This window comes from Hyperolius riggenbachi, chromosome 12, assembly GCF_040937935.1.
Source record: "Hyperolius riggenbachi isolate aHypRig1 chromosome 12, aHypRig1.pri, whole genome shotgun sequence".
In the NCBI taxonomy this organism is placed as follows: domain Eukaryota; kingdom Metazoa; phylum Chordata; class Amphibia; order Anura; family Hyperoliidae; genus Hyperolius; species Hyperolius riggenbachi.
The window spans coordinates 227091632-227115853 of NC_090657.1; the positions used below are offsets into that span (position 1 = coordinate 227091632).

General features: G+C 47.7%; 1 protein-coding gene across 9 annotated transcripts in view; it reads right to left on the reverse strand.

The window, feature by feature from the left end:
• SHISA6 (shisa family member 6) overlaps positions 1 to 24222 on the reverse strand; it is a 434141-nt gene that overhangs the window by 165480 nt on the left and 244439 nt on the right. For 6 of the 9 annotated variants that reach the window (XM_068261892.1, XM_068261891.1, XM_068261889.1 and 3 more), the window contains one exon: positions 14516 to 14614. In XM_068261892.1, the coding sequence (XP_068117993.1) occupies positions 14516 to 14614 (99 nt within the window). The remainder of the gene's footprint in view (positions 1 to 14515; positions 14615 to 24222) is intronic. The other 3 variants (XM_068261893.1, XM_068261890.1, XM_068261887.1) reach the window with 1 other exon arrangement.

Here is a 24222-nt window from a genome sequence, read left to right on the forward strand (position 1 = left end):
TGCCCCCAGTATAGGTAGCCAGGTATAGGTGCCCCCAGTATAGGTAGCCAGGTATAGGTGCCCCCAGTATAGGAAGCCAGGTATAGGTGCGCCCAGTATAAGAAGCCAGGTATAGGTGCCCCCAGTATAGGTAGCCAGGTATAGGTGCCCCCAGTATAGATAGCCAGGTATAGGTGCCCCCAGTATAGATAGCCAGGTATAGGTGCCCCCAGTATAGGTAGCCAGGTATAGGTGCCCCCAGTATAGGTAGCCAGGTATAGGTGCCCCCAGTATAGGTAGCCAGGTATAGGTGCCCCCAGTATAGGTAGCCAGGTATAGGTGCCCCCAGTATAGGTAGCAAGGTATAGGTGCCCCCAGTATAGATAGCCAGGTATAGGTGCCCCCAGTATAGATAGCCAGGTATAGGTGCCCCCAGTATAGGTAGCCAGGTATAGGTGCCCCCAGTATAGGTAGCCAGGTATAGGTGCCCCCAGTATAGATAGCCAGGTATAGGTGCCCCCAGTATAGATAGCCAGGTATAGGTGCCCCCAGTATAGATAGCCAGGTATAGGTGCCCCCAGTATAGATAGCCAGGTATAGGTGCCCCCAGTATAGATAGCCAGGTATAGGTGCCCCCAGTATAGATAGCCAGGTATAGGTGCCCCCAGTATAGATAGCCAGGTATAGGTGCCCGCAGTATAGATAGCCAGGTATAGGTGCCCCCAGTATAGATAGCCAGGTATAGGTGCCCCCAGTATAGATAGCCAGGTATAGGTGCCCCCAGTATAGATAGCCAGGTATAGGTGCCCCCAGTATAGATAGCCAGGTATAGGTGCCACAGGGGAAATCAGCAGTGGGGATCGGAGCCCGACTCCTGCCACCTCACCTCAGACTCCCCCTCCAGCAATGATGGCAGTGAGCAGGGAACGTGGACTCACCTCTTCCGCATTCCATGCAACATCCGCTCTTCTCTGCAGTGCCGCTCTCTCGATTTCCTGATTAGCTCAGGAAGTAGAGTGTGACCCTGCGGACGTCCGACGCATGAATGTGGAAGAGCTAAGTCCGCATTCCCTGCCTGCTGCTGTCATTGCTGGAGGGGGAGCCTGAGGTGGGGGGGGGGGGGGGGGAGAGCTGAGCCCTCCTTCCTGCTGCTGTGTGTGCCCGCTGCTCCCCCTTCCTGTGCTGCTCCACTTCCTACCCCTAAAAACAGCCCTGGAGGGCCCCTGAGCCATGGGCTCCCCCTCTGGATTTTCCCCTAAGGGCCCTCCTGCGGCTGCATCCCTTGCAGGGGCTATTGTTGCACCCATCTGTAACCTTATTTATTGTCCAGAGCTGTGGAATAAATTGGCGCCTTATAAATAAAACAAACAGCCACCATGATTTGGAATGTAGGTAAAAGCGGTTCCCCTGTTCCTGTGCCTTGCTTGCTTCGCACGTCTGACAGCCTGACACTCCGCACACATCAATCTGCATGATGCGCCCCATCTCCAGGCTGACAGGACGTCACTACACGCTGATTGCAATTACCTTTCCGCTGAGTTATAGATTATACAGAGCTGGGGGAGTGCAGGCCTGATTCCTCCTCTCCCTGCTGGAGGAACAGATGGACGCTGGACCGAGATCTCTCTCTCTGAATTCAGCATTCAATAATCCTGCAGAAATCTAACCAAAACCAAGACCCGTGCCTCACCTTCATCCGACAGAGCATGAAGTTCTGAACATCAGCCTCGTCTGTTTATTGGGGAAAGGGAAGCAAGGCCTCCGTCTGTGTGAGGTGGACGTATGCCAGCCGGTGGGATTGCCAGCTTATCTGTCCTTACCCCCGATGGGATAATAATCAGGTGTGATTGTGGAAGACTTATTTATAGGACAAATTTCGGGGTCACCATCCAAGTCTGAGTCTTTAAAGCACAGGTGTGTGGAGACATCACTGTCAAGAACCACAAAGACTGATCCTCGATTGGGTCAATCGCTCAGAGTCAGAAACTCGGTCTCGCTGTCACTTTGCGCATAGGTGCCCATATGTGGATTCACAATCTATGAACCGACTAGCCGAGAGGAGTGTCCTGACTCCAAAGGATTCACCACACACATACAATTCAAATGCTTGCCACCACGTGTGAGTCAGCGCACAACTGTAACTATATTAAAGAGACTCTGAAGCGAGAATAAATCTCGCTTCAGAGCTCATAGTTAGCAGGGACATGTGTGCCCCTGCTAAAAACGCTGCTATCGCGCGGCTAAACGGGGGTCCCTTACCCCCCGAAATCCCCTCCGTGCAGCCGGATTGAGGCAGGGCTAACCGCCGCAGCCCTGCCCCACGCGCGTCTGTCAGCGCGTATCTCCGCCTCTCCCCCGCCCCTCTCAGTCTTCCTTCACTGAGAGGGGCGGGGGAGAGGCGGCGATGCGCCGCTGATAGACGCGACTAGAGGCAGAGCTGCAGCCGTTAGCCCTCCCTCCAGGAGCAGCAAAATCTACGACCAATTTGGTCGTTGATTTTGTGGGGGGGGGTTGGGTGTGAAGGGACCCCCTTTTAGCCGCAGGATAGCGGCGTTTTAGCAGGGGCACACGTGCCCCTGCTAACTATGAGCTCTGAAGCGAGAATTATTCTCGCTTCAGTGTCTCTTTAACACACTGAGAACACTAACTTAACCCTTAGCTGTATGCAGGGATTGGCGCCAGATCTGTCTATCTGTGCCCGATTCAAGCATACAGGTTGTAGATACAAGATAGAACACAAGGTAACGTTTTCGGAGGAGTATGTACGATTGTGTATGTTCAGGAACAGGTCATAACTGTAAAACGATGTTTAAACGCTTTAATAACAAAAATGCATTACACACATTTACATACGCTAATTAACATAGAAACACTAAGCTTGAAATAAAAGGGAAATAATGATGAGGTTTACTTCACTTAGCAGTCCTTGTGGGGATATTGAAAGAAATAAAGTCCAGTTCAAATGCAGGCACTGATATCCGAGTCCTTGGAACAAAGCATGTTATGGTGGTCCATGTGCTCTGGTCTCCTGGAGCAAGAGGGTGAAGGTCTTTAGTTGATGGAATTTTGGGGACTAAAATGGTCGCCGATGGACCAGACTTTTATAAAATCTGACTTAGTGGGCTGTCCTACCTGAAAAGTAGGTGTGTTTACCTCCTGCGGAGCACGATAGGCAGGGTTTTTGTAAAAGCCTAGAATGACACCATTTACCAATAACCTGCGCCATTTCTGTCTGGATTGGCGCACAGCGAATCCGAGGGCAGATTTGTAACCTGCGGCCGATGTTGGATCAAATGACACCAAATAGCAGTAAGGTAACACGTGTGCTTAGTGAACGCCGAACAACTCTGTTCCTGTAGCCACTAAGCTGCTACAATTTGGATGATCTATTAGGCTGATTTTTAGGAACCGGGAAATATATTTGTCTTTTGTCTGCGACAACCACATCTTGAATTATTAAGAAATGAAGTTTGTCTATTGTCTGTTCACAGTTTTGAGAGGGAAAAATCAGGTTTTTTTTAGTGGAAACCAAAAGGACTGATCGCTATCTGCTTTGTGCTGTACAGGCCAGCATTTGGTCGTAGCGCCTCGGTGTGAATAGCTATGAGGAAGTGGACGGGTGAGGGGCCTACTCTAATTCAGAGTAGGTGATGGGGAAGCCAAAGAAGAGAGGGGGAAAAAATGAATTTCTTGTACATTTAAAACAGAAAGTGACATTCTGCTCTGCTTCGCGGAACGATACAGAATCGATAATCGTCTCGACTTCCGTATCATTCATGACAGTCATGGTTCCAATAAAGGACGTTTCTGAGAACCTTCAAAAACAGTTATTGAGGCCCAACAGGTTGGGGAAAGGCTCAAACTATTTCCAAAGAGCCGGGTCTCCAACCCGATCTGCATAGAAGTGGAAGCCATCTCTACCTTCCTCCCATGATGAGGAGTCTGGAGCAAATCGCCTAACGATAAAGAGAGAATGTAAACCAGACAACAGGCACTATGACAGTCCTGCTCATTCCACACATAGAACATTCCTATGAAACACACATCACAGTAAAATGAGCCCAGTGTTCCCTGCAGAGCATCAGAGGTCCCTGGACACATTCTACTGCTGCTCATTTCCTCCCCTCCCCCCTACTCTGACCGCTGACTATCAATGAACCAATTTCATGTAACAAGCGGAATCACAAGCGGGAATCGATGGCTTTCCGGCTGCCTTGTAATCATAGAGAAGTGGCCGTCATTTCATCTTTTATATGGACATGATATATTGATTGGCCATCACGTCCCCGGTCACCAGCTGGGCCATCTGACATCGGAAAACTCCCAGTGAGATAATGAACAGCGTGCAGCCAGGCCTCGGGAAGCCTGCACTCTAATTGGCCCCTCTTCCAATTACAGAGATTCTACCACAACATTCCTCCACAGCTTCTAAATCTGTCACCATTCCTGCCAGGTGCCCTATCGACCATTCCTAACCTGCTGAAAGTACAGAAAATATTCTGCCACAATTCAACTCAACCAAGACAAACGTACACATCTGGTCGGAATGCCCTAATTACAAACTGCCACCATCTGCCAGGAATCCAAACGATCATTCCTGACCTGCTGAAAGGAAAATATTCTCCCAACCCAACTGAGACAAAAGGTGCACATCTGGTGGGAATACCCTAAAGTCAGACTACAGTGCTCCAAAGATTATAGAGTGGTTGGTATCATTTAATACTTCTATATTACCAGATCACCAAAACACGACTGAACCTTAGCTTGGACTATCTGTCCCTGTTAAATAATACATTGCCGATTACATGTCTTTCGACAGTTAGGATTATAAGAGGTTCTGCCAGGCTCTCAGAGGAGCTTGACTCAACTGCCACAACGACAAGGACTTCCTCAGCAGCCACAACAAGGACCTCCTCAGCTGTCACAACGAGGACCACCTCCTCAGCTGCCACAACAAGGAGGACCTCAGGTGCCAAAAGAAGAAAGGACCACCTCCTCAGCTGCCACAACAACGAGGACTTCCTCAGCTGCCACAACAACGAGGACTTCCTCAGCTGCCACAACAACGAGGACCTCCTCAGCTGCCACAACAAGGACCTCTTCAGCTGCCACAACAAGGACCTCTTCAGCTGCCACAACAAGGACCTCCTCAGCTGCCACAACAAGGACCTCCTCAGCTGCCACAACCAGGACCTCCTCAGCTGCCACAACCAGGACCTCCTCAGCTGCCACAACCAGGACCTCCTCAGCTGCCACAAGCAGGACCTCCTCAGCTGCCACAAGCAGGACCTCCTCAGCTGCCACAAGCAGGACCTCCTCAGCTGCCACAAGCAGGACCTCCTCAGCTGCCACAAGCAGGACCTCCTCAGCTGCCACAAGCAGGACCTCCTCAGCTGCCACATGCAGGACCTCCTCAGCTGCCACATGCAGGACCTCCTCAGCTGCCACATGCAGGACCTCCTCAGCTGCCACAACCAGGACCTCCTCAGCTGCCACAACCAGGACCTCCTCAGCTGCCACAACCAGGACCTCCTCAGCTGCCACAACCAGGACCTCCTCAGCTGCCACAACCAGGACCTCCTCAGCTGCCACAACCAGGACCTCCTCAGCTGCCACAACCAGGACCTCCTCAGCTGCCACAACCAGGACCTCCTCAGCTGCCACAACCAGGACCTCCTCAGCTGCCACAACCAGGACCTCCTCAGCTGCCTACAAGATACTGTACCCGCCTTTCTGAAAATATAGAACTTTTGTCAAGAATCCCCTCCTGGAACTCATTTATCCTCTCCAATCTTATCTGGGACAAATAGGACCGATCTAATTCACTTTTTCTCTCACATTTTCTCCTAGGAGATCATTTTTTCTGTTTTCAGCACTCTGCAATTAAAAAAAGTACCAAAAAGCAGGTGAATAATTACGGTCAATATTTGCTTGCTTGCTGGCGGCATGGCTCATGACCGTGCTGTGATGTTACCCTCAGTTACTCTTTACGTGATTTCGGATGAGATGTCTTGGCAGGACTAATGGATACTTCCCTTTTTTGGACTCTAAAATGATGTTCAATTTTGGTCTGTGCGTCAAGCCTTTCTTATATAATGGTCTGTGACCTAATGCGGATGTTATCCCATTTTTTATGAAAAATTAAAACTAAAACATTTTGAAACAGAAAAGGATACATGCAAAAACTGTGACGGCAAATTTGGCTGTAGGGTGAAGCCACCCCCCCCCCCCCCCCCCAAAGTCCTGGCGGCGTTCATTACTATTCCCCCTCCAGGCCGCCGTGGACACTGGCAGCAGTTGATAGTTGGTTAAATTCACAGCGCTATTTCATTAATTCATATATTTGTTACTTTCAAAGGCTTTTACATCAACAAACAGTAAATTGAGATTTTACAAAAAATAAAGTTACACTGAAAAGCAGCCCAGCTGAAGTAGGGAATGCAAAGGCGGCTTAACATAGAAACTCATTTTGCCCGTTTTTTTTTTTGCCGTGATATTTTAATTGGAAATGTTGCGGCGGTTCCGGCATTGTGTTGGAAAAAGTTGTCTATTTGCATAAGAAAATGTCACTTTATTATTACGGTTTCCCTCTCCCCACATTGCGAGTCTGGCCACATGCGAATGCCGCTCTCCGCACAGCCAATCGCAGCCATTTGGGGGGACGCATTTGCATACGCCGTTCGGTGAAGTTATTGGGGAGGTAGATGGGAAGGCAGCCGATTCACGCTGACTTGGGAAAATAATCACAAAAAAGTAATTTTGCAGAATGGCGAGGGATAATGAGGCCGTGAGGCGGCGGACAATGGACGGCGGCGGGACGAGTTTCCAGCTGAAATTGCTGCGCTCGGAAAAAGAGAGGAAAAAGAGAGAAAAAAGAAACGTACAGAATATATTTACACTTCATTTTATTGCCCCAACTCAGCAGCAGAATACCAGGTAAACAATGAAGAAAAAAGTCTAATTTATCCGCAAGACTCTCCAACAAGAAAGAAGAAATTATAGCGGCGCTCCAATCAAACAAGCGATTGTGTTTAGAAATAAAAAATCTCCTCGTTCAGCCCTACGCATTGGAAGTAATAACGCCACAGAGACAATCAGGCCCGGAGGTCACCTCTACCGAAAACTCACCGGAAATGAGGAGCAAGGGATCCTGCTCTGTACAGTTACTCATGCAGGTGGAGAAAATTACCTGCAAAACAGGACAGCATTATATAAATATGGCAGGACAGAACACTAGGACTATGGTAGGGATTAGATTGTGAGCTCCTCTGGGAACAGGCAGTGATATGATTATGTACTCTGTAAAGTGCTGCAGAAGATGTCAGTGCTATATAAATACATAATAATAATATGGTAGGACATTAGACTATGACTATGGTAGGATCAGAGTGTGAGCTCCTCTGAGGACAGTCAGTGACATGACTATGTACTCTGTAAAGTGCTGCAGAAGATGTCAGTGCTATATAAATACATAATAATATGGTAGGACATTAGACTATGACTATGGTAGGATTACATTGTGAGCTCCTCTGAGGACAGTCAGTGACATGACTATGTACTCTGTAAAGTGCTGCAGGAGATGTCAGTGCTATATAAATACATAATAATAATATGGTAGGACATTAGACTATAACTATGGTAGGATTAGAGTGTGAGCTCCTCTGAGGACAGTCAGTGACATGACTATGTACTCTGTAAGGTGCTGCAGAAGATGTCAGCGCTATATAAATAATTAATAATAATATGGTAGGACATTAGACTATGACTATGGTAGGATTACATTGTGAGCTCCTCTGAGGACAGTAAGTAAAAAAACAGAAGGAAGGGAGCACCGACCAAAAAGACAAAACTGCGTGCCTTAGTCCCACCCCAGTGCCTCCTGGGGAGCACAATCCAGCAGATACAAGAGGACTGGCACCGCTGTGTATATTATAGCTGTTTTTTGCATTCTAGTGGCAGCAGTGACAGACCGCTGTTTATCAATCTGCTCATAACCATTAAAAACATGAATCCATATACCATTAAATACTAAATACACACATCACTGTGTGTGTGACCCCGGAGCGGACCTGAGAGGAGACTGTCTGCCTAATATGCAAAAACACTCACTTGCCATGTTAGAGTAAGGCACACTGTAAGCGCTTTTGTAAGAGTTGGCGTTTAATTAGCGCTTGCTGAGCGTTTAAAAAAAAAAAAAAATAGCTCCCATTCACTTTCATGAAAATCACTGTAAAAATCACGTAAAAATTGCAGTGATCGCGTACATTTTTCGCATATCCGATTGCGCCAATTGTAGCAATTTTTAACGCGATTTTTATGAAAGTGAATGTTTTTTTTTTTTTTTTTTATTAACAAACCCTCAGCAAGAGCTAATTAAACGCAAATGCTTACAAAAGCGCTTATAGTGTGAATCCAGCCTAAAAGTATACTGCTAAATGCACATCCTCCATAGCACCAGGCACGCCCAGTTATCCAATATTCACTTGAGGCGGCCAATCGCGTGTAGCAAGAAGCGCTGACACGTCCTCACCTCCTTCCTTGCGTGTCAACTGAAAGACACGACCACCCGCCCGTACGTGACGCCTCCTAGCTGCAACGCTAGCTGACGCACGAGCGGGATGACGTCATGAGGCGGTAACAATGATGGGCAGTTCAGCATGAAGACACTCTACAAACAAGGCGGGGCAAGGGGCGCTGGAACCTCCCAATTGTCAGCGCTGGCCTCAAAGTGCCAGTACGGTCAACCCCCCGCACAATGACACAAATCATAAGCCTGCACGGTCACAAAAAATAATGTTTAATACAGTATATGGGAAAAACGTGAGCTTCTCCTACCTGATACGCTACCAGACTACATAAAAGCATAAACCTATAGGAATAAAGAGAATAAATACAAATAATCATCTAGGGTTTCTCCGTAAATTTAATGAGCATTGGTATTTATTCTCTTTATATCGATAAAACAGTTATGGTAACATTCTCTCAAAAAGTTATTTAAAAAAGAAACAGAATGGCGTGGCACTTCTCCTTTAAGAGGTGTGTTGCTCCCAGCTTTTGTGAGAGTATGGTGTGCCCAAAGTGGTCAATTTGTTGCTGACAGGTTATATGCTATGTAGATTGCTTGTACAAGACGTGTGCTCCTCTCCACAATTTGAAGGAAGAAACTTGAACTATGCATAAAACAAACAGATAGCGTGCATCTTCCGTCTTAAGCATACACATTTATTGCCAGTGTTCAACATCAAAATGGATTGTGTGCATAGCATATTCCATGATTGCATATAAATCCTGCAAATATTGAAGATGTGATACCTTATAATTCCAGGTGTAGGCCTGTCCGCATGGGAGGTGGGAGTAAAGGACAGATGTGGGCCTAGCGACGGCCGTTTCGCGTCCTCCTGGACGCTTGGTCAGGCCGTGTTACTGAGCAGTCTGTATGCGGAATGGCCGAGTCCTGGATTGGCAATGGAGGGACTCTGCATAGTCTGTGTGTCCAGTAATTTAACCCTTTTTCCACTGGGGGTGGAGATGGTAATCAGAGATGGCCAGTCCCTCCCCCACTTCCCTCCCCCAACCCTCAGCATCCCCCCCATCTCCTGTGTCCCCTCCTCCACTACACTCCCACTAAACTCACAGCACTACCTCCTCCCCTCCCACCAAACCCTGAGCACTCCCTCCCCCCTCATCCAGTGTCCCCTCCTCCACACCCCTCCCCATATCCCCAGTGTGCGCTTCTCCACACCCCTCCTCCAAACCCACACGCCCCCCCTTCCCCCCAAACCCCCCAGGCTCCCTCCCCCCTCATTCCGTGTGTCCCCTCCACCAAAGCCCTAGCACTTCCTCCTCCCCCGGGTGTCTCCTCCTCCACACTCCTCCATCTCCATGCTCCTCCTTCACACCCCTCCCCCTAAACCCCTAGTGCTCCCTCCTCCTCCTCCACATCCCTCCTCCAAACCCCTAGCACTTCCTCCTCCCCCCATTGCCTCCTCCTCCACACCCTTCCTGCCCCCAGTGTCCTTCACAACCCCCCCCCCCCCCCCAAGACCCCTAGCACTCAGTCCTCCCCCGGTGACCCCTCCTTCAAACCCCCAGCATTCCCTCTGGTGTATGGTAGTCTTTAGAGATCACAGATGTGGGATAGGAGGCATCTGTTTGTTACGAACATATTGCAGTTTATATGGTCTACTCCTCCTCCCTCCAGTCATCACACGTCACTGTCCCCCACATGGCGGAATGTTAACACTCATATCTGGAATAATATCAGTGTTGACAAAGCAGTCTTGCATTTCAAATTTCAGGTTACTAGGTGGGAATCTGAATTTCAAATGTGGCTCAGATAAGCGCACAGCTACAACTGTCAAGTGAATTTCTGTCATAAGAGGTGACTATCCAACAACTGCGTTCCACAAAACGGAAAATGTGTCTGAGATCAGCATATACAGATGGAGAACCTCTGCACAAAATATGTGATTTCACAGCTACCATTAAACTGGATATATATCTGCAGATAACTCCCTCGTCTACCTGATAAACTGCTCCCAAATGTCACAGTCCACCCTAAGGTTGCCAAGCACCACCCCTGAAGATACTAAGCACCACCCCGGAAGATAATAAGCTCCATCCCAATGTTACCAAGCACCACCCTTGAAGATACTAAGCACCACCCCTGAAGATACCAAGCTCCACCCCAAGGTTGCCAAGCACAATTCATGAGATTATAAAGCACCACACTTAATGTTGGCAAACCTTATCCCTGAGCTTATTATGAGGTAATATAGACCCACCCCTGAAGTAATCAAGCACCCCACCTGAGACTGCCAGGCTCCACCTCTCTGGCTTTTGGCTGCAACTTGCTATCTGCATAAGAGCAATGCCCTACCACTCATGGTAAGAAAAAACAAGCATTGTCTTAGAAGGTTGATTATCCCAGTGCAGAAGGTAGAAGTTGAGGTTGGCAAACCAAAGCTACTAGGTGAGGATTTATTTGACCTGCAGCGGTGCGTATTATTCAGCGTTTTGCTAGCCACAACTTCTACCACCTGGGTGAGACTAATTACAAATTAGGTTCAGCCCATCACTAATCAGCAGAGCTAAACAGGTTCTGCTCATAAATGACACACATCGCTCTGCAGTGATCAGTTGTAACATCTTCTGCCTTAATGAGATGAGCACAAGATGACACGACTGTGACACTCACATTACAAGATGGAAAAATATCTGCAACTTCTGAGGATCTTCTCAGGAACTGTCAAACATGGCGCCCAACTCTGACATTCCCAAGCCTCTGCTCGATGCGGAGGAAGGCTTAGAGGGGACGAGACAAGGTAATGCCACATTGTAAGAGGTCTTAGTACTGAGTCCATTAGGTAGTGCCTTCACCGGTATCCTTTGCTCCAAACACAGCAGTTGTGCACTCATCAATGCCACCAACACAATGTCCTTCAGCCTCCATGTTTGTCAGCAACTACAGATAGCTACTAAGCTGTAATTTATTGAACTTGCATGGAAATGTAATGCATCCTGGGATTGGATTAAACAAAATAATAAAGAAGTGAATTCAGCCATAACAAGAAACACCATCATCTCTGGACACGACTTGTCCACACTGCTGGAGAAAGTCATGTCTGGTTCCTGGCCCAGAATCCTCCACAACTCCGACTTTCTCCACGGCAAAGCTAACTATTCATAGTTACTTCACACGTTTCAATTCACAGCTATTAAAATAAAGTTTTACTTTCATTTCCAACCCTCTTAAAAGAAAAAAAAATCTTGACGGAACTGAAAAGTCGCATGGACTGTAAATGTCACCTACTGCGGTGTCACAGTCACCTTCAAAGAAGAGATGGCACTTAATAGAAGCCTGTAAATGTCACACATTTGAGTCTGCTTATTTGCTGGGAGAAAGAGCTGCCAGGTCAGATGTCCATCATGAATGAAACCTCAAGTCACAATCCTCCTAATCACGTTTAATGTTAAACTTTACTAGGCTATGATGTGGAGAGGACGACGTGCTGGCAATATCTAACATGAAAGAGACGGATACCATTAGAAGGAAGTCTGTCTCAGAAGAGTCCTGGAAGAGCTTCTTCCACAGAACTGTAACAGTGTGCAAAGATGGGACACCAAACTCAATGCTGACGGTTCAACTAAACTCCACGTCTCAGCCTTCTCCCGACAAGAACGTAAGAGGACAAGTTGGAGAATGTGGGCTGAGGAGAGACTTACAACCTGTAGTATACTCTGTGGTATTTCACCACTGGGTTGTGGACCCCAGATCATCCTCCATGAAAGTTGCCCAATGGAGATGGTCAACAAGACGCTATTAATTCCAGCACTATTTGGGTAAAAGTGGCGCCCTGGAGTGCGTTAAAAACGTTACAAAACAGTTTAAAAGGTAATGAGGTAGCTTACCTCAATAATGACAAAATATTTGTAACAACAAAAGATTTTAATTTAGTGAAAGCACAGGCAACGCGTTTTGCGGGTCTGAGCCCGCTTCCTCAGGCCAATAACAGTGCCAAACTTAGTGATACGTTTAGCTTGGTGAGGCTCTGTTTTTGAACGTTTTCATCACACACCAGGGTGCTTCTTTTACCCAAATTGTGCATCCATTACCCCCACACTTCACCTGTCTGAGGGGCGGAGACACAGCGCCCGTAGTTCTACCACGGTAGAGATCTGTCTCCTTTCTTTTTTCAAAAGGAGTGCGACTACATCCAGGTCCCCGGTGACCCCACCCGAGAGGAGTCAGGCTTGTCTCCACCTGCTTCCTGCGGTCAGTTGCCCCTCTGCAACCCACCTTTGTGAGTAGTTCTTTTTATTTCCATGATTATCACTTGTCTTTACGTATCACACCATTGGGCTCCCTTCTTATTGGTCTCCGGTGTATTTTTCCAGAGGGTGTTTCCACACCCAAACCCCTCTATTAATTCCAGATTTCCTGCAAATGTAATTTAATCTTTGTGCCACTTGGAACTGAGCCAATCAAAATCAAGGAACGTCACAGCCATTAGCCCAATTGCAAGCTGCGTGCGGACGGCGTTAATTTGCATGCAATTTGGTAATATTGGCATTACATTGACCATCTCCAGAGGGGAAAGTGCTGCCAGATTTTCTTATTACAGTTCATAAATATTGCCGTTTCCTCAACATCCACCCAAGAACATTCTCAAAGCTTTGTTACTAGCTTTCAAACCGCTCAACAATTTTCACAACACTGCTCTTTTCTATTACACCAAATATTTTAATGGTCGAAAAAAACCTCTTTAAAAGGATACCCGAACTGAAATGTGACATAATAAGATAGACATGTGTATGTACAGTGCCTAGCACACAAATAACTATGCTGTGTTCCTTTTTTCTTTCTCTGCCTGAAAGAGTTAAATATCAGTTATGCAAGTGGCTGACTCAGACAGGAAGTGACTACAGTGTGACCCTCACTGATAAAAAATCCCAACTATAAAACACTTTTCTAGCAGAAAATGGCTTCTGAGAGCAAGAAAGAGTTAAAAAAGGGCAATTTCTTATCAGTGAGGGTCACACTGTAGTCACTTCCTGTCTGAGTCAGAACTGAGTCAGCCACTTACATACCTGATATCCTGATATTTAACTCTTTCAGGCAGAGAAAGAAAAAAAGGAACACAGCATAGTCATTTGTGTGCTAGGCACTGTACATACACGTCTATCTCATTATGTCACATTTCAGTTCGGGTATCCTTTAAAAGACAGGGTGTCCCTTCATCACCATGTATGACCTTCAAATAGATCAGACTTACATTTTAATTACAACCCCCCTCAAAAGCCATCCATGTTACTGACAATGGAAACCAGCTCAAGGTTTGGAAGAACAGGTTACAGCTTGGAATGGATTGAATTTTACTCTCAGTATCTGCACATATATACAACCCTGCTGCTAACATTCCTTGCTATTACCACATTAAGAGAGAGGGGCCAACATTTAGACCGTTGGCCTGCCAATGAACTAATGACATCAGCAAGATATCCTACCTCAGTGATGTCAGTAGCTCCTAGCCAACTGGTAGGCTGCAGTTAATATGAATATTGCTTTAGCTGCCTTAACGGAGCAATAACTGCTCTTCCAACTAGAAATGTTAGGCCTCTGGTCACATGACTCACAAATCACGGTCCGTACTCGCACTTAAAATGTCCCTCAACAATTAAACGTTGTTGACACCAGATTCAGAAACAACAATTTCAATAACAAACATTTCACAGGTCATCTTAACCTTTCAAGAGATCCAAAGTAAATTTCAGCCCAATGACGTCAAGAAGGGCTACATTAACACTAATGGTATGTATGAAAAAAGCTGTGGATTCTCTTGGATGACAACCAAGATGCATTAGAGAGTCCTAAAGATACGAAACACATAGAACGCCAACCAGAAGGTGGAAACCTCTCTAGACTTCACAGGTAGCAGCTGGTACAACATCAGAAACTGACGGGACAGTGGAAATTGTCATACGAGGTACAGAAACATCCAAATATACAAAAAGAAGAGAAAATATTGTACTGTACCCTTGAGATGTCCTCGTCCCAGAGTCACAAAGCCAGACGAGATGAAATTGTGTATATCGGGTCCTCCACTGCGATAGATCTCTTTTCCGTAGTGTCCTGCTGGCAGAGAGCACACAGTCAGACGGGTTTTATATGGTCAGACAGTAACTGGAGCCTTTCACATTCTAAGACCACCTGAATGGAGTTCTAGGATTTGTTCCTCAAGCTTCCAGCTGAAGCATGGACATACAGATACATACATACGGATGGACATACAGCTCCAGGCTACACTGTAGGGCTGAGGGTGCGATTTCCCTCCTCCGAAAGCTTTATTACCTAGTCTATGGATGTTGGAGTTGATGCTGGGAGGTTTTGGGAGAGGAGAAACTGAATTTTGTTTCCTGCAGAACTGCTGATCACCAGTAGATGGAGTAGGAACTCAACTTCTGCATCAACAATATTGGTTCAGGATTGTTAGGGCCCATTCTCACTTGCAGTTGCAAAATGCTTGCGCTTAGAAATAGCATTTTGTGTGGATGACGTTACTGTGATTAGCATGGTAAAACCAATGTACACTTTTGAGCGATCTTGATTAGCGATTTTTAAGCACTGTATTGTGATCGCTCTAGAATTACTCATGGAAAACTGCTGCATGCACTGCGGTTTGCAATTGCAGAAGTGAGATACCTGCCATTACTTGCGCTAACGCTTTAAAAAAAAACACAAAACAAAACACAATTTATGGGAATTGCCCGCTTAATCGCCCCATTGAGAACGGGCCCCTACAGTTCTCTGCAGACTGTGCTAATGTATATACTACATGGAAGGGATACAGTGTATTCTGGAACACAGTAATATGGTTTACGAGCTCTGGCCACAGAAAAAAAGTTTCACATTGGGCCCCCTCAAGTGCTCTATATACAATAATTGATATGGAGCACAAAAACCTTTCAAGGACAGCCGCAGTGTCAGAGCGGTGTAAGCAGGGGAGGGGACAGCTGCAGTGTCAGAGAGGTGTAAGCAGGGGAGGGGACAGCTGCAGTGTCAGAGAGGTGTAAGCAGGGGAGGGGACAGCTGCAGTGTCAGAGAGGTGTAAGCAGGGGAGGGGACAGCTGCAGTGTCAGAGAGGTGTAAGCAGGGGAGGGGACAGCTGCAGTGTCAGAGAGGTGTAAGCAGGGGAGGGGACAGCTGCAGTGTCAGAGAGGTGTAAGCAGGGGAGGGGACAGCTGCAGTGTCAGGGAGGTGTAAGCAGGGGAGGGGACAGCTGCAGTGTCGGGGAGGTGTAAGCAGGGGAGGGGGCAGCTGCAGTAGCAGGGAGGTGTAAGCAGGGGAGGGGACAGCTGCAGTAGCAGGGAGGTGTAAGCAGGGGAGGGGACAGCTGCAGTGTCAGAGGTGTAAGCAGGGGAGGGGACAGCTGAAGCACCAGGGAGGTGTAAGCAGGGGAGAGGACAGCTGAAGCACCAGGGAGGTGTAAGCAGGGGAGAGGACAGCTGCAGTATCAGGGAGGTGTAAGCTGGGGAGGAGACAGCTCCAGTATCAGGGAGGTGTAAGCAGGGGCGGAGACAGCTGCAGTATCAGGGAGGTGTAAGCTGGGGAGGAGACAGCTCCAGTATCAGGGAGGTGTAAGCAGGGGCGGAGACAGCTGCAGTATCAGGGAGGTGTAAGCAGGGGAGGAGACAGCTGCAGTATCAGGGAGGTGTAAGCAGGGGAGGGGACAGATGCAGTATCAGGGAGGTGTAAGCAGGGGTGGAGACAGCTGCAGTGTCAGAGAGGTGTAAGAAGGGAAGGAGAGAGCTGCAGTGTCAGAGAGGTGTAAGCAGGGGTGGAGACAGCTGCAGTGTCAGAGAGGTGTAAGAAGGGAAGGAGACAGCTGCAGTGTCAGCAGTGTCAGAGAGGTGTAAGCAGTGGAGGGAACAGATGCAGTATCAGAGAGGTGTAAGAAGGGAAGGAGACAGCTGCAGTATCAGGGAGGTGTAAGCAGGGGAGGGGGCAGATGCAGTATCAGGGAGGTGTAAGCAGGGGAGGGGACAGCCGCAGTGTCAGGGAGGTGTAAGCAGGGGAGGAGACAGCTCCAGTATCAGGGAGGTGTAGGCTGGAGAGGGGAACAGTCTATTAATGTTTACAAGCAATTAAAGTACATATAGGGGTCATTATCAGCTTAGCATCAATAAAGCACTAGTAAAGTGGCTGAAGGAGGGCCCCTCTGGTCCAGGGGCCCTGGTGTTGTTGCTACCTCTGCATCCACTATTGCTACCCTACTGCTGGAACATCGATAATACCAGGACGACTTAGAAGACTTTTTCACAGGAGAAACAAGAGTTGTGAGCTCAAACCAGGCAACTCCTGGCGTATAACAGCTGCAGAAATGTCTACTGACAGGTTAAAGGGAACCTAAACTAAGGGGATATGGATGTTTCCTTTTTAAACAATACCAGTTGCCTAGCAGTCCTGGTCATCTCTTTGGCTGCAGTAGTGTCTGAATCACACACCTGAAACAAGCATGCAGCTAATCCAGTCTGACTTCAGTCAGAGCACCTGATCATCTGCATGCTTGTTAAGGGGCTGTGGCTGAAAGTATTAGAGACACAGGATCAGCAGGCGATTCAGGCAACTGGTATTTTAAAAGGAAAAATATCCATATCCTTCTCAGTTTAGGTTCCCTTTAAAGGCCTAGTGGAAGATCATAAACCAGTAAATAACAAACATAAGCAGAACAACACTACAATGCACAGTATCGCACAGAACAGAGACTTTTCCTTCTGGAAAATTACACTGATGACTGATGGAGGACACACTGCATGCAGCCTGCTCACTGACACAGGGGTGCAGACCGCTCACTGACACACTGCATGCAGCCTGCTAACCAACACAGGGGTGCAGACCGCTCACTAACACTGCATGCAGCCTGCTAACCGACACAATGCATGCAGGCTGTTCACTGACACAGGGGTGCAGCCTCCTCACTGACACTGCATGCAGCCTGCTCACTGACACAGGGGTGCACTGACACACTGCATGCAGGCTGCTCACTGACACACTGCGTGCAGCCTGCTCACTGACACAGGGGTGCAGCCTGCTTACTGACACAGGGGTGCAGCCTGCTTACTGACACAGGGGTGCAGCCTGCTCACTGACACAGGGGTGCACTGACACACTGCGTGCAGGCTGCTCACTGACACACTGCGTGCAGCCTGCTCACTGACACAGGGGTGCAGCCTTCTCACTGACGGGTGCAGGCTGCTCACTGACACAGGGGTGCAGCCTGCTCACTGACACAGGGGTGCACTGACACACTGCGTGCAGGCTGCTCACTGACACACTGCGTGCAGCCTGCTCACTGACACAGGGGTGCAGCCTTCTCACTGACGGGTGCAGGCTGCTCACTGACACAGGGGTGCAGCCTGCTCACTGACACAGGGGTGCAGCCTTCTCACTGACGGGTGCAGGCTGCTCACTGACACAGGGGTGCAGCCTGCTCACTGACACAGGGGTGCAGACCGCTCACTGACACAGGGGTGCAGACTGCTCACTGACACTGCATGCAGCCTGCTCACTGACACAGGGGTGCACACTGGTGGAGGGGCTTCCTGCCATTATAAGGACACTATACATGTGAGAGTGAAGAACTATGGAGGAAAGATGTAGAGAGAGGTGAGAAATATGGGAGATATCAGAAAGGTGGGGGGGCAGTGAGGGCAAGAGATCAGAAAGGGGGGGGGGGGGGAAGAGATCAGAAAGGGGGACAATGAGGGGGAGAGATCAGAAAGGGGGACAATGAGGGGGGAGAGATCATAAAGGGGGTCTATCAGGAGGAGAGATCAGAAAGGGGGACAATGAGGGGGAGAGAGATCATAAAGGAGGACAATGAGGGGGAGAGAGATCAGAAAGGGGGACAATGAGGGGGAGAGAGATCATAAAGGAGGACAATGAGGCGAGAGAGCAGATCGATAAGAGATGAACATTGTACGGTAGATTTCACCATCCCCCGCCATCGGAGGCCACTAGTAGTGACAGGGAGGTATTAAAAGTCTCTCAATGCAAATCGTCATGGAAACCAGTTGAGCGTGCGTTATTTTTATAGAAGTCCTGGAAGGTTTGTATAAAGCAGAGATGGGGGTGGCTTATATTGTGTGTTCGCCTAGAAACCTCCAGCGGAGGGAAGGAGATGGAATGCCACTTGGGGCAGGGGATGTCCACCAGTCAAGTGGGAGGTTCAAACCCATAGGAAGTCCACGTTACTCCACCATTGGTTCTTCAACCACTGAGAAGGTCATGGAGTCATGGTGGTCCTCGTGGACCTCTCTATGGGGAACCACCCATGAGGTGTTATTCAGCCAATCAGGTGCCTCCTCATATCCCCAGAGAAATAAGGAATAATCTGGAGCACAACATTGGCTATTCCTATACACAAACCCCACCGGGCCGCATTTATAATAGCCTAGAATAGAGGAACATGTGGACACCATCAGCCAATGGCATTCCAGATGGCAAGATTTGCCGGCAGTATAATCATTGGCTGACCACCCGTGAATGATGTCCTATGACTGTACAAGACAAATACAGTACATACATACATACATACACATTATATATAATTAATGCACATACAACATTGTCATATAACCAGCAGCAACACACAGAGCACACAATAATCCCAGTTCCCTCCGCAGACAGGAACTTTGGCTGTCCCTCAAACTGTGGCCATGAGGAGCTGTAAGGAGCCTGCAGAGGACACATGGTCTCTCCCAGTGGTGGAAGAACCTGACTAGTTACACAGAACCAGGACATAACCAAGAAGCACAGAGCCACATAAAGCACGCTGAGGACGCTGGTACCTATGGCGTTCTGGTGGGCGTGTGGCTCCACATTCGTGGGGACATCTGAGAAACGGCGAGAGGCTGCAAGAGAAAAACCAGACCCAGAATTGGGTGTCAGGGATATTGTCCTTGTCCCACCCCCTTCTTGTGGACAGGCCCCCCCTCCCCCTCTATGACAGGCTAATAATCCCAGTTTACGTGCAAGATTAATGGAAACTGTATGCAGCTTTAAATAATCCACTCAGAATCAGCAGGCCACTAAATCCAGCCCTGCTTACAATTTGCATGTAATGGGGAAAGATTAGCTTCTCTTCGACCATCTCGAATCTCTGCATCAGCGGCACAGATCAACGTTTAACAGAAAATGTATAAAATAAAACACATAAAAACCTCAGAGAAACATTCCTGTAACAAAACAGGACTTAGAATGCCCAGTTCTGGTTACACTTACCTGTGGCATCAGTTTATAGATCCTCATCACCTCCCAGCCACACCCTCCTACAAGACATGGGTAGACAGGATAGGGGTATTGGTCAGCAGGGAGCTGGAGGCAGAGCTCACAGAGCAGCCACTCAGCTGTGACCACACCCTCCTACTAGACATGGGCAGGCAGGATAGGGTGTTGGTCAGCAGGGAGCTGGAGGCAGAGCTCACAGAGCAGCCACTCAGCTGTGACCACACCCTCCTACTAGACATGGGCAGACAGGATAAGGGTGTTGGTCAGCAGGGAGCTGGATGACTAGACATGGGCAGACAGGATAAGGGTGTTGGTCAGCAGGGAGCAGGAGGACTAGACATGGGCAGACAGGATAAAGGTGCATACACACATCAGACCATAGTCTTTGGAAAATGAAAGATCACAGACCAATCTTACCACCCTTCATGTAGTATGAGAGCCATACCTACACAGTCTATTCTATGGAGCTGAACTCCCCATCAGCAAAAAATCTTTGCAAGATGCTGCACACAAAGATGCTGTACAGACACAAAAGATCAGTAGCTGCAAAAGATCTGTTCCTACCAAAAATCCATTCCTGCAAATTGCAATGATAGTCTATGAGATCTGCAGATCATCATACACACATGATTTAACTGACATTCATCTGCAGATCAGATCCACCAGGATGGATTTTCAGATATGCGGATGATTGCTTGAATGTCATTTAAATCATGTGTGTATGATGATCTGCAGATCTCATAGACTATCATTGCAATTTGCAGGAATGGATTTTTGGCAGGAACAGATCTTTTGCAGATACTGATCTTTTGTGTCTGTACAGCATCTGTGTGTGCAGCATCTTGCAAAGATTTTTTTCTGATGTGGAGTTCAGCTCCATAGAAAAAAGACTGTGTAGAGTATGGCTCTCATACTACATGAAGGGTGGTAAGATTGGTCTGTGATTTTCATTTTCCAAAGACTATAGTCTGATGTGTGTATGAGCCTTTAGGGTGTTGGTCAGCAGGGAGCTGGAGGACTAGACATGGGCAGACAGGATAAGTGTGTTGGTCAGCAGGGAGCAGGAGGACTAGACATGGGCAGACAGGATAAGGGTGTTGGTCAGCAGGGAGCTGGAGGACTAGACATGGGCAGACAGGATAAGGGTATTGGTCAGCAGGGAGCTAGAGGACTAGACATGGGCAGACAGGATAAGGGTGTTGGTCAGCAGGGAGCTGGAAGACTAGACATGGGCAGACAGGATAAGGGTGTTGGTCAGCAGGGAGCTGGAAGACTAGACATGGGCAGACAGGATAAGGGTGTTGGTCAGCAGGGAGCTGGAAGACTAGACATGGGCAGACAGGATAAGGGTGTTGGTCAGCAGGGAGCAGGAAGACTAGACATGGGCAGACAGGATAAGGGTGTTGGTCAGCAGGGAGCTGGAAGACTAGACATGGGCAGACAGGATAAGGGTGTTGGTCAGCAGGGAGCTGGAGGACTAGACATGGGCAGACAGGATAAGGGTGTTGGTCAGCAGGGAGCTGGAAGACTAGACATGGGCAGACAGGATAAGGGTGTTGGTCAGCAGGGAGCAGGAAGACTAGACATGGGCAGACAGGATAAGGGTGTTGGTCAGCAGGGAGCTGGAGGACTAGACATGGGCAGACAGGATAGGGGTGTTGGTCAGCAGGGAGCTGGAGGCAGAGCTCACAGAGCAGCCACTCAGCTGTGACCACACCCTACTACTAGACATGGGCAGGCAGGATAGGGGTGTTGGTCAGCAAGGAGCTGGAGGCAGAGCTCACAGAGCAGCCACTCAGCAAGATTGGCTGCTAGTGAGTATACAGCTGGAGGTCACGTTTTTGTCCTTCAGTACTACACAAAATACAGAGTTTTGCAGGCAACGTTTTAATGTTTTGACATTTACATTAAATATATGTGTCGGAACAGTGACGTCACCATTTAAGATATAACAAGGCTGTTGCCCTCAGCCACACTCTGCAAGACTCAGCCAGCACTACCAGTCATCTGCAAACAATACTGCTAGACTCCATACACACACAGATTCCTGTACAGAAGGAGATCTGTCCCTGTCTTTGGCAATATGACAATTTCATGCACTGCTGTCACGCTGCTCACACTCAGGCTGGCGTCACTTATCTTGGGTCAGCTGCAGGCTTTAGGCCAAAACTACGGAAATGTCCCATACACAATGCAATCTCACGCGGTAGCAATGAACAATCCGAGCATACAATCTGGCACGGATCTGTAACACAATACACTGCAGTCTCTCTGTAGGAGATGTAAATTATCTGCTTAGTACACAGAAGACTGACTTATTAAATAAATATTTAAAATTCCAAAAAAGTGGAACAAATGCAGACAGAAAATATATAGAAATATTTACAAAAAACAAAAGTAAAAATGACAGACACACAACAAGACATTTGCTTATCAAAATAAAAGGGAATAAAACAGAAATCAAAGTTTATCCCGCGTAAGGTGTAATTACTGTCGCCAGAGAACGCAATTCTGACGATAGATCGGGGGGTTCCTTGCATAAGCTATCTCCAGAGAAATACACTTAGGCCTGGTGCACACCAAAAACCGCTAGCAGATCCGCAAAATGCTAGCAGATTTTGAAACGCTTTTTCTGTAGCGTTTCAGCTAGCATTTTGCGGTTTTGTGAAGCGTTTTTGGTGTAGTAGATTTCTGTTACTGAACAGCTTCTGTAACAAAAACGCCTGCAAAACCGCTCTGAAGTGCCGTTTTTCAGAGCGGTTTGCGTTTTTCCTATACTTAACATTGGAGGCAGAAACACCTCCGCAATCCAAAATCTGCAGCAGCCCGGGAGTTTGCGTTTCAGCAAAACGCCTCCCGCTCTGGTGTGCACCAGCCCATTGAAATACATTACCCTATCGGATACGCATCCGCAAGCGGATCGCAAAACGCAGCCTAACCGCTCTGGTGTGCACTAGGCCTTACTGGATGTCAAAACAGACCATTTACAGGCTGAAATGTCCCTCCAGGTTATGCAAGCCGTCTCTATGCACAACACCTGTCTAGTATTCTCTTTTAGGTGGAGTTAATGAATGGGCGACTGACTAGGCGATATTCAAAATGTCCTTACAGCAGACTTCAAAGAAGATGCAAATGCATACACTTCCCATATAAGGGCATTTCAGACACAGCAGAGAGAATGTGTGGACAGTCTAGGTGGTATTCAAATGTCTTCCCAAAGGAAATGAAGTCCACTGCATACGATTTACATAAAATAGGATTCCAGACACAGCAGACAAGATGGCTTCCACATAAGGTCTACTAGCCAAGATGGCTACCATGTCCTGTATATGCCACACTGGGGAATACCCAGACACCGCAGGGTTAACCAGAACCACCTGGAAGGGATAAAAGGGCTAAGCGAGACCACAAAGCCCTCTATTAAAAAGCAACGCTAAACCTAATTTTGCCTCCCTAAACCAGAAGGCATTGATAATTCAACTGTAAGTGAGCAACTGTGGTTTCCCATGATGCACCACTGCTGAATATGCAAATTATCTCTTTATGCCCTTCATGTGCAGCCTGGCTTTCAGGGGCATTGAGATAAGTTGCATATTCAGGAGTGATGCATCATGAGAAAGCACCACCTCGCATTTGGCTACTGACGTGCAGAAAAGCCTTTGGTTGCCTTCAGCGGGGCTTCCCGTACAGTAGTTCTCACCGTGTTGCGTTTCTGCCCACGCAGGGGGACACTGATGATGTATATAATATAGCAGCAATTTTTGAATGTGTAGCTCGTGGAAGCCATATTTTTTTCATTTTATGTCTGCTGTGCACTATAGCATAAGTGTATGTCTGTTAGAAGCCAGTCTGGCATGCGGGCTTTGGAAATAATGCTCACCTGGACACTGGGTAAATTAGGAAGCAATCTTGAAAGGGGAAATATGCAGCTTTCTGTAAATCTAATTTGAATAGACCAGCTAAGTTGAATAGGCCACGGACACCTGGACATTGTGCTAGTCTCCAGCAAGGAATCAGTCAATTAAATAATGACCCAACCATTTGTCCTGAATCTCCGGATGTTCTGGAAGGTGTCTGTGTTGCTTTGAACTCTGTATACACAATTGGTCTAGAGTCTGGCGGAACAGGAAACCTTGGAAATCTACATAGGACAGCAAGCTGGGATATTACAGAGGTCTTTGAAAACCATGATATCATAATCTACGGAAATTAGATTATTTCTGAATCTAAACATTGTGTGGCCTCAGGCTACAGCTGGGATGTTACAGAGGTCTCTGTAAACCATGTGAGGAAATTGGATCACTCCTGGACTTGTGGCCTCAGGCTACAAATCTTCCTATAAAAGTCAGCAGGGAAGATTCAGAACTCGTACTTCTCAGGAGCTAGCAACATGCTAGTCCCCCGGCTTCCGGTCGGAATCGGTGTGCTTCCGCAAACAACAATCTGATCTGTAT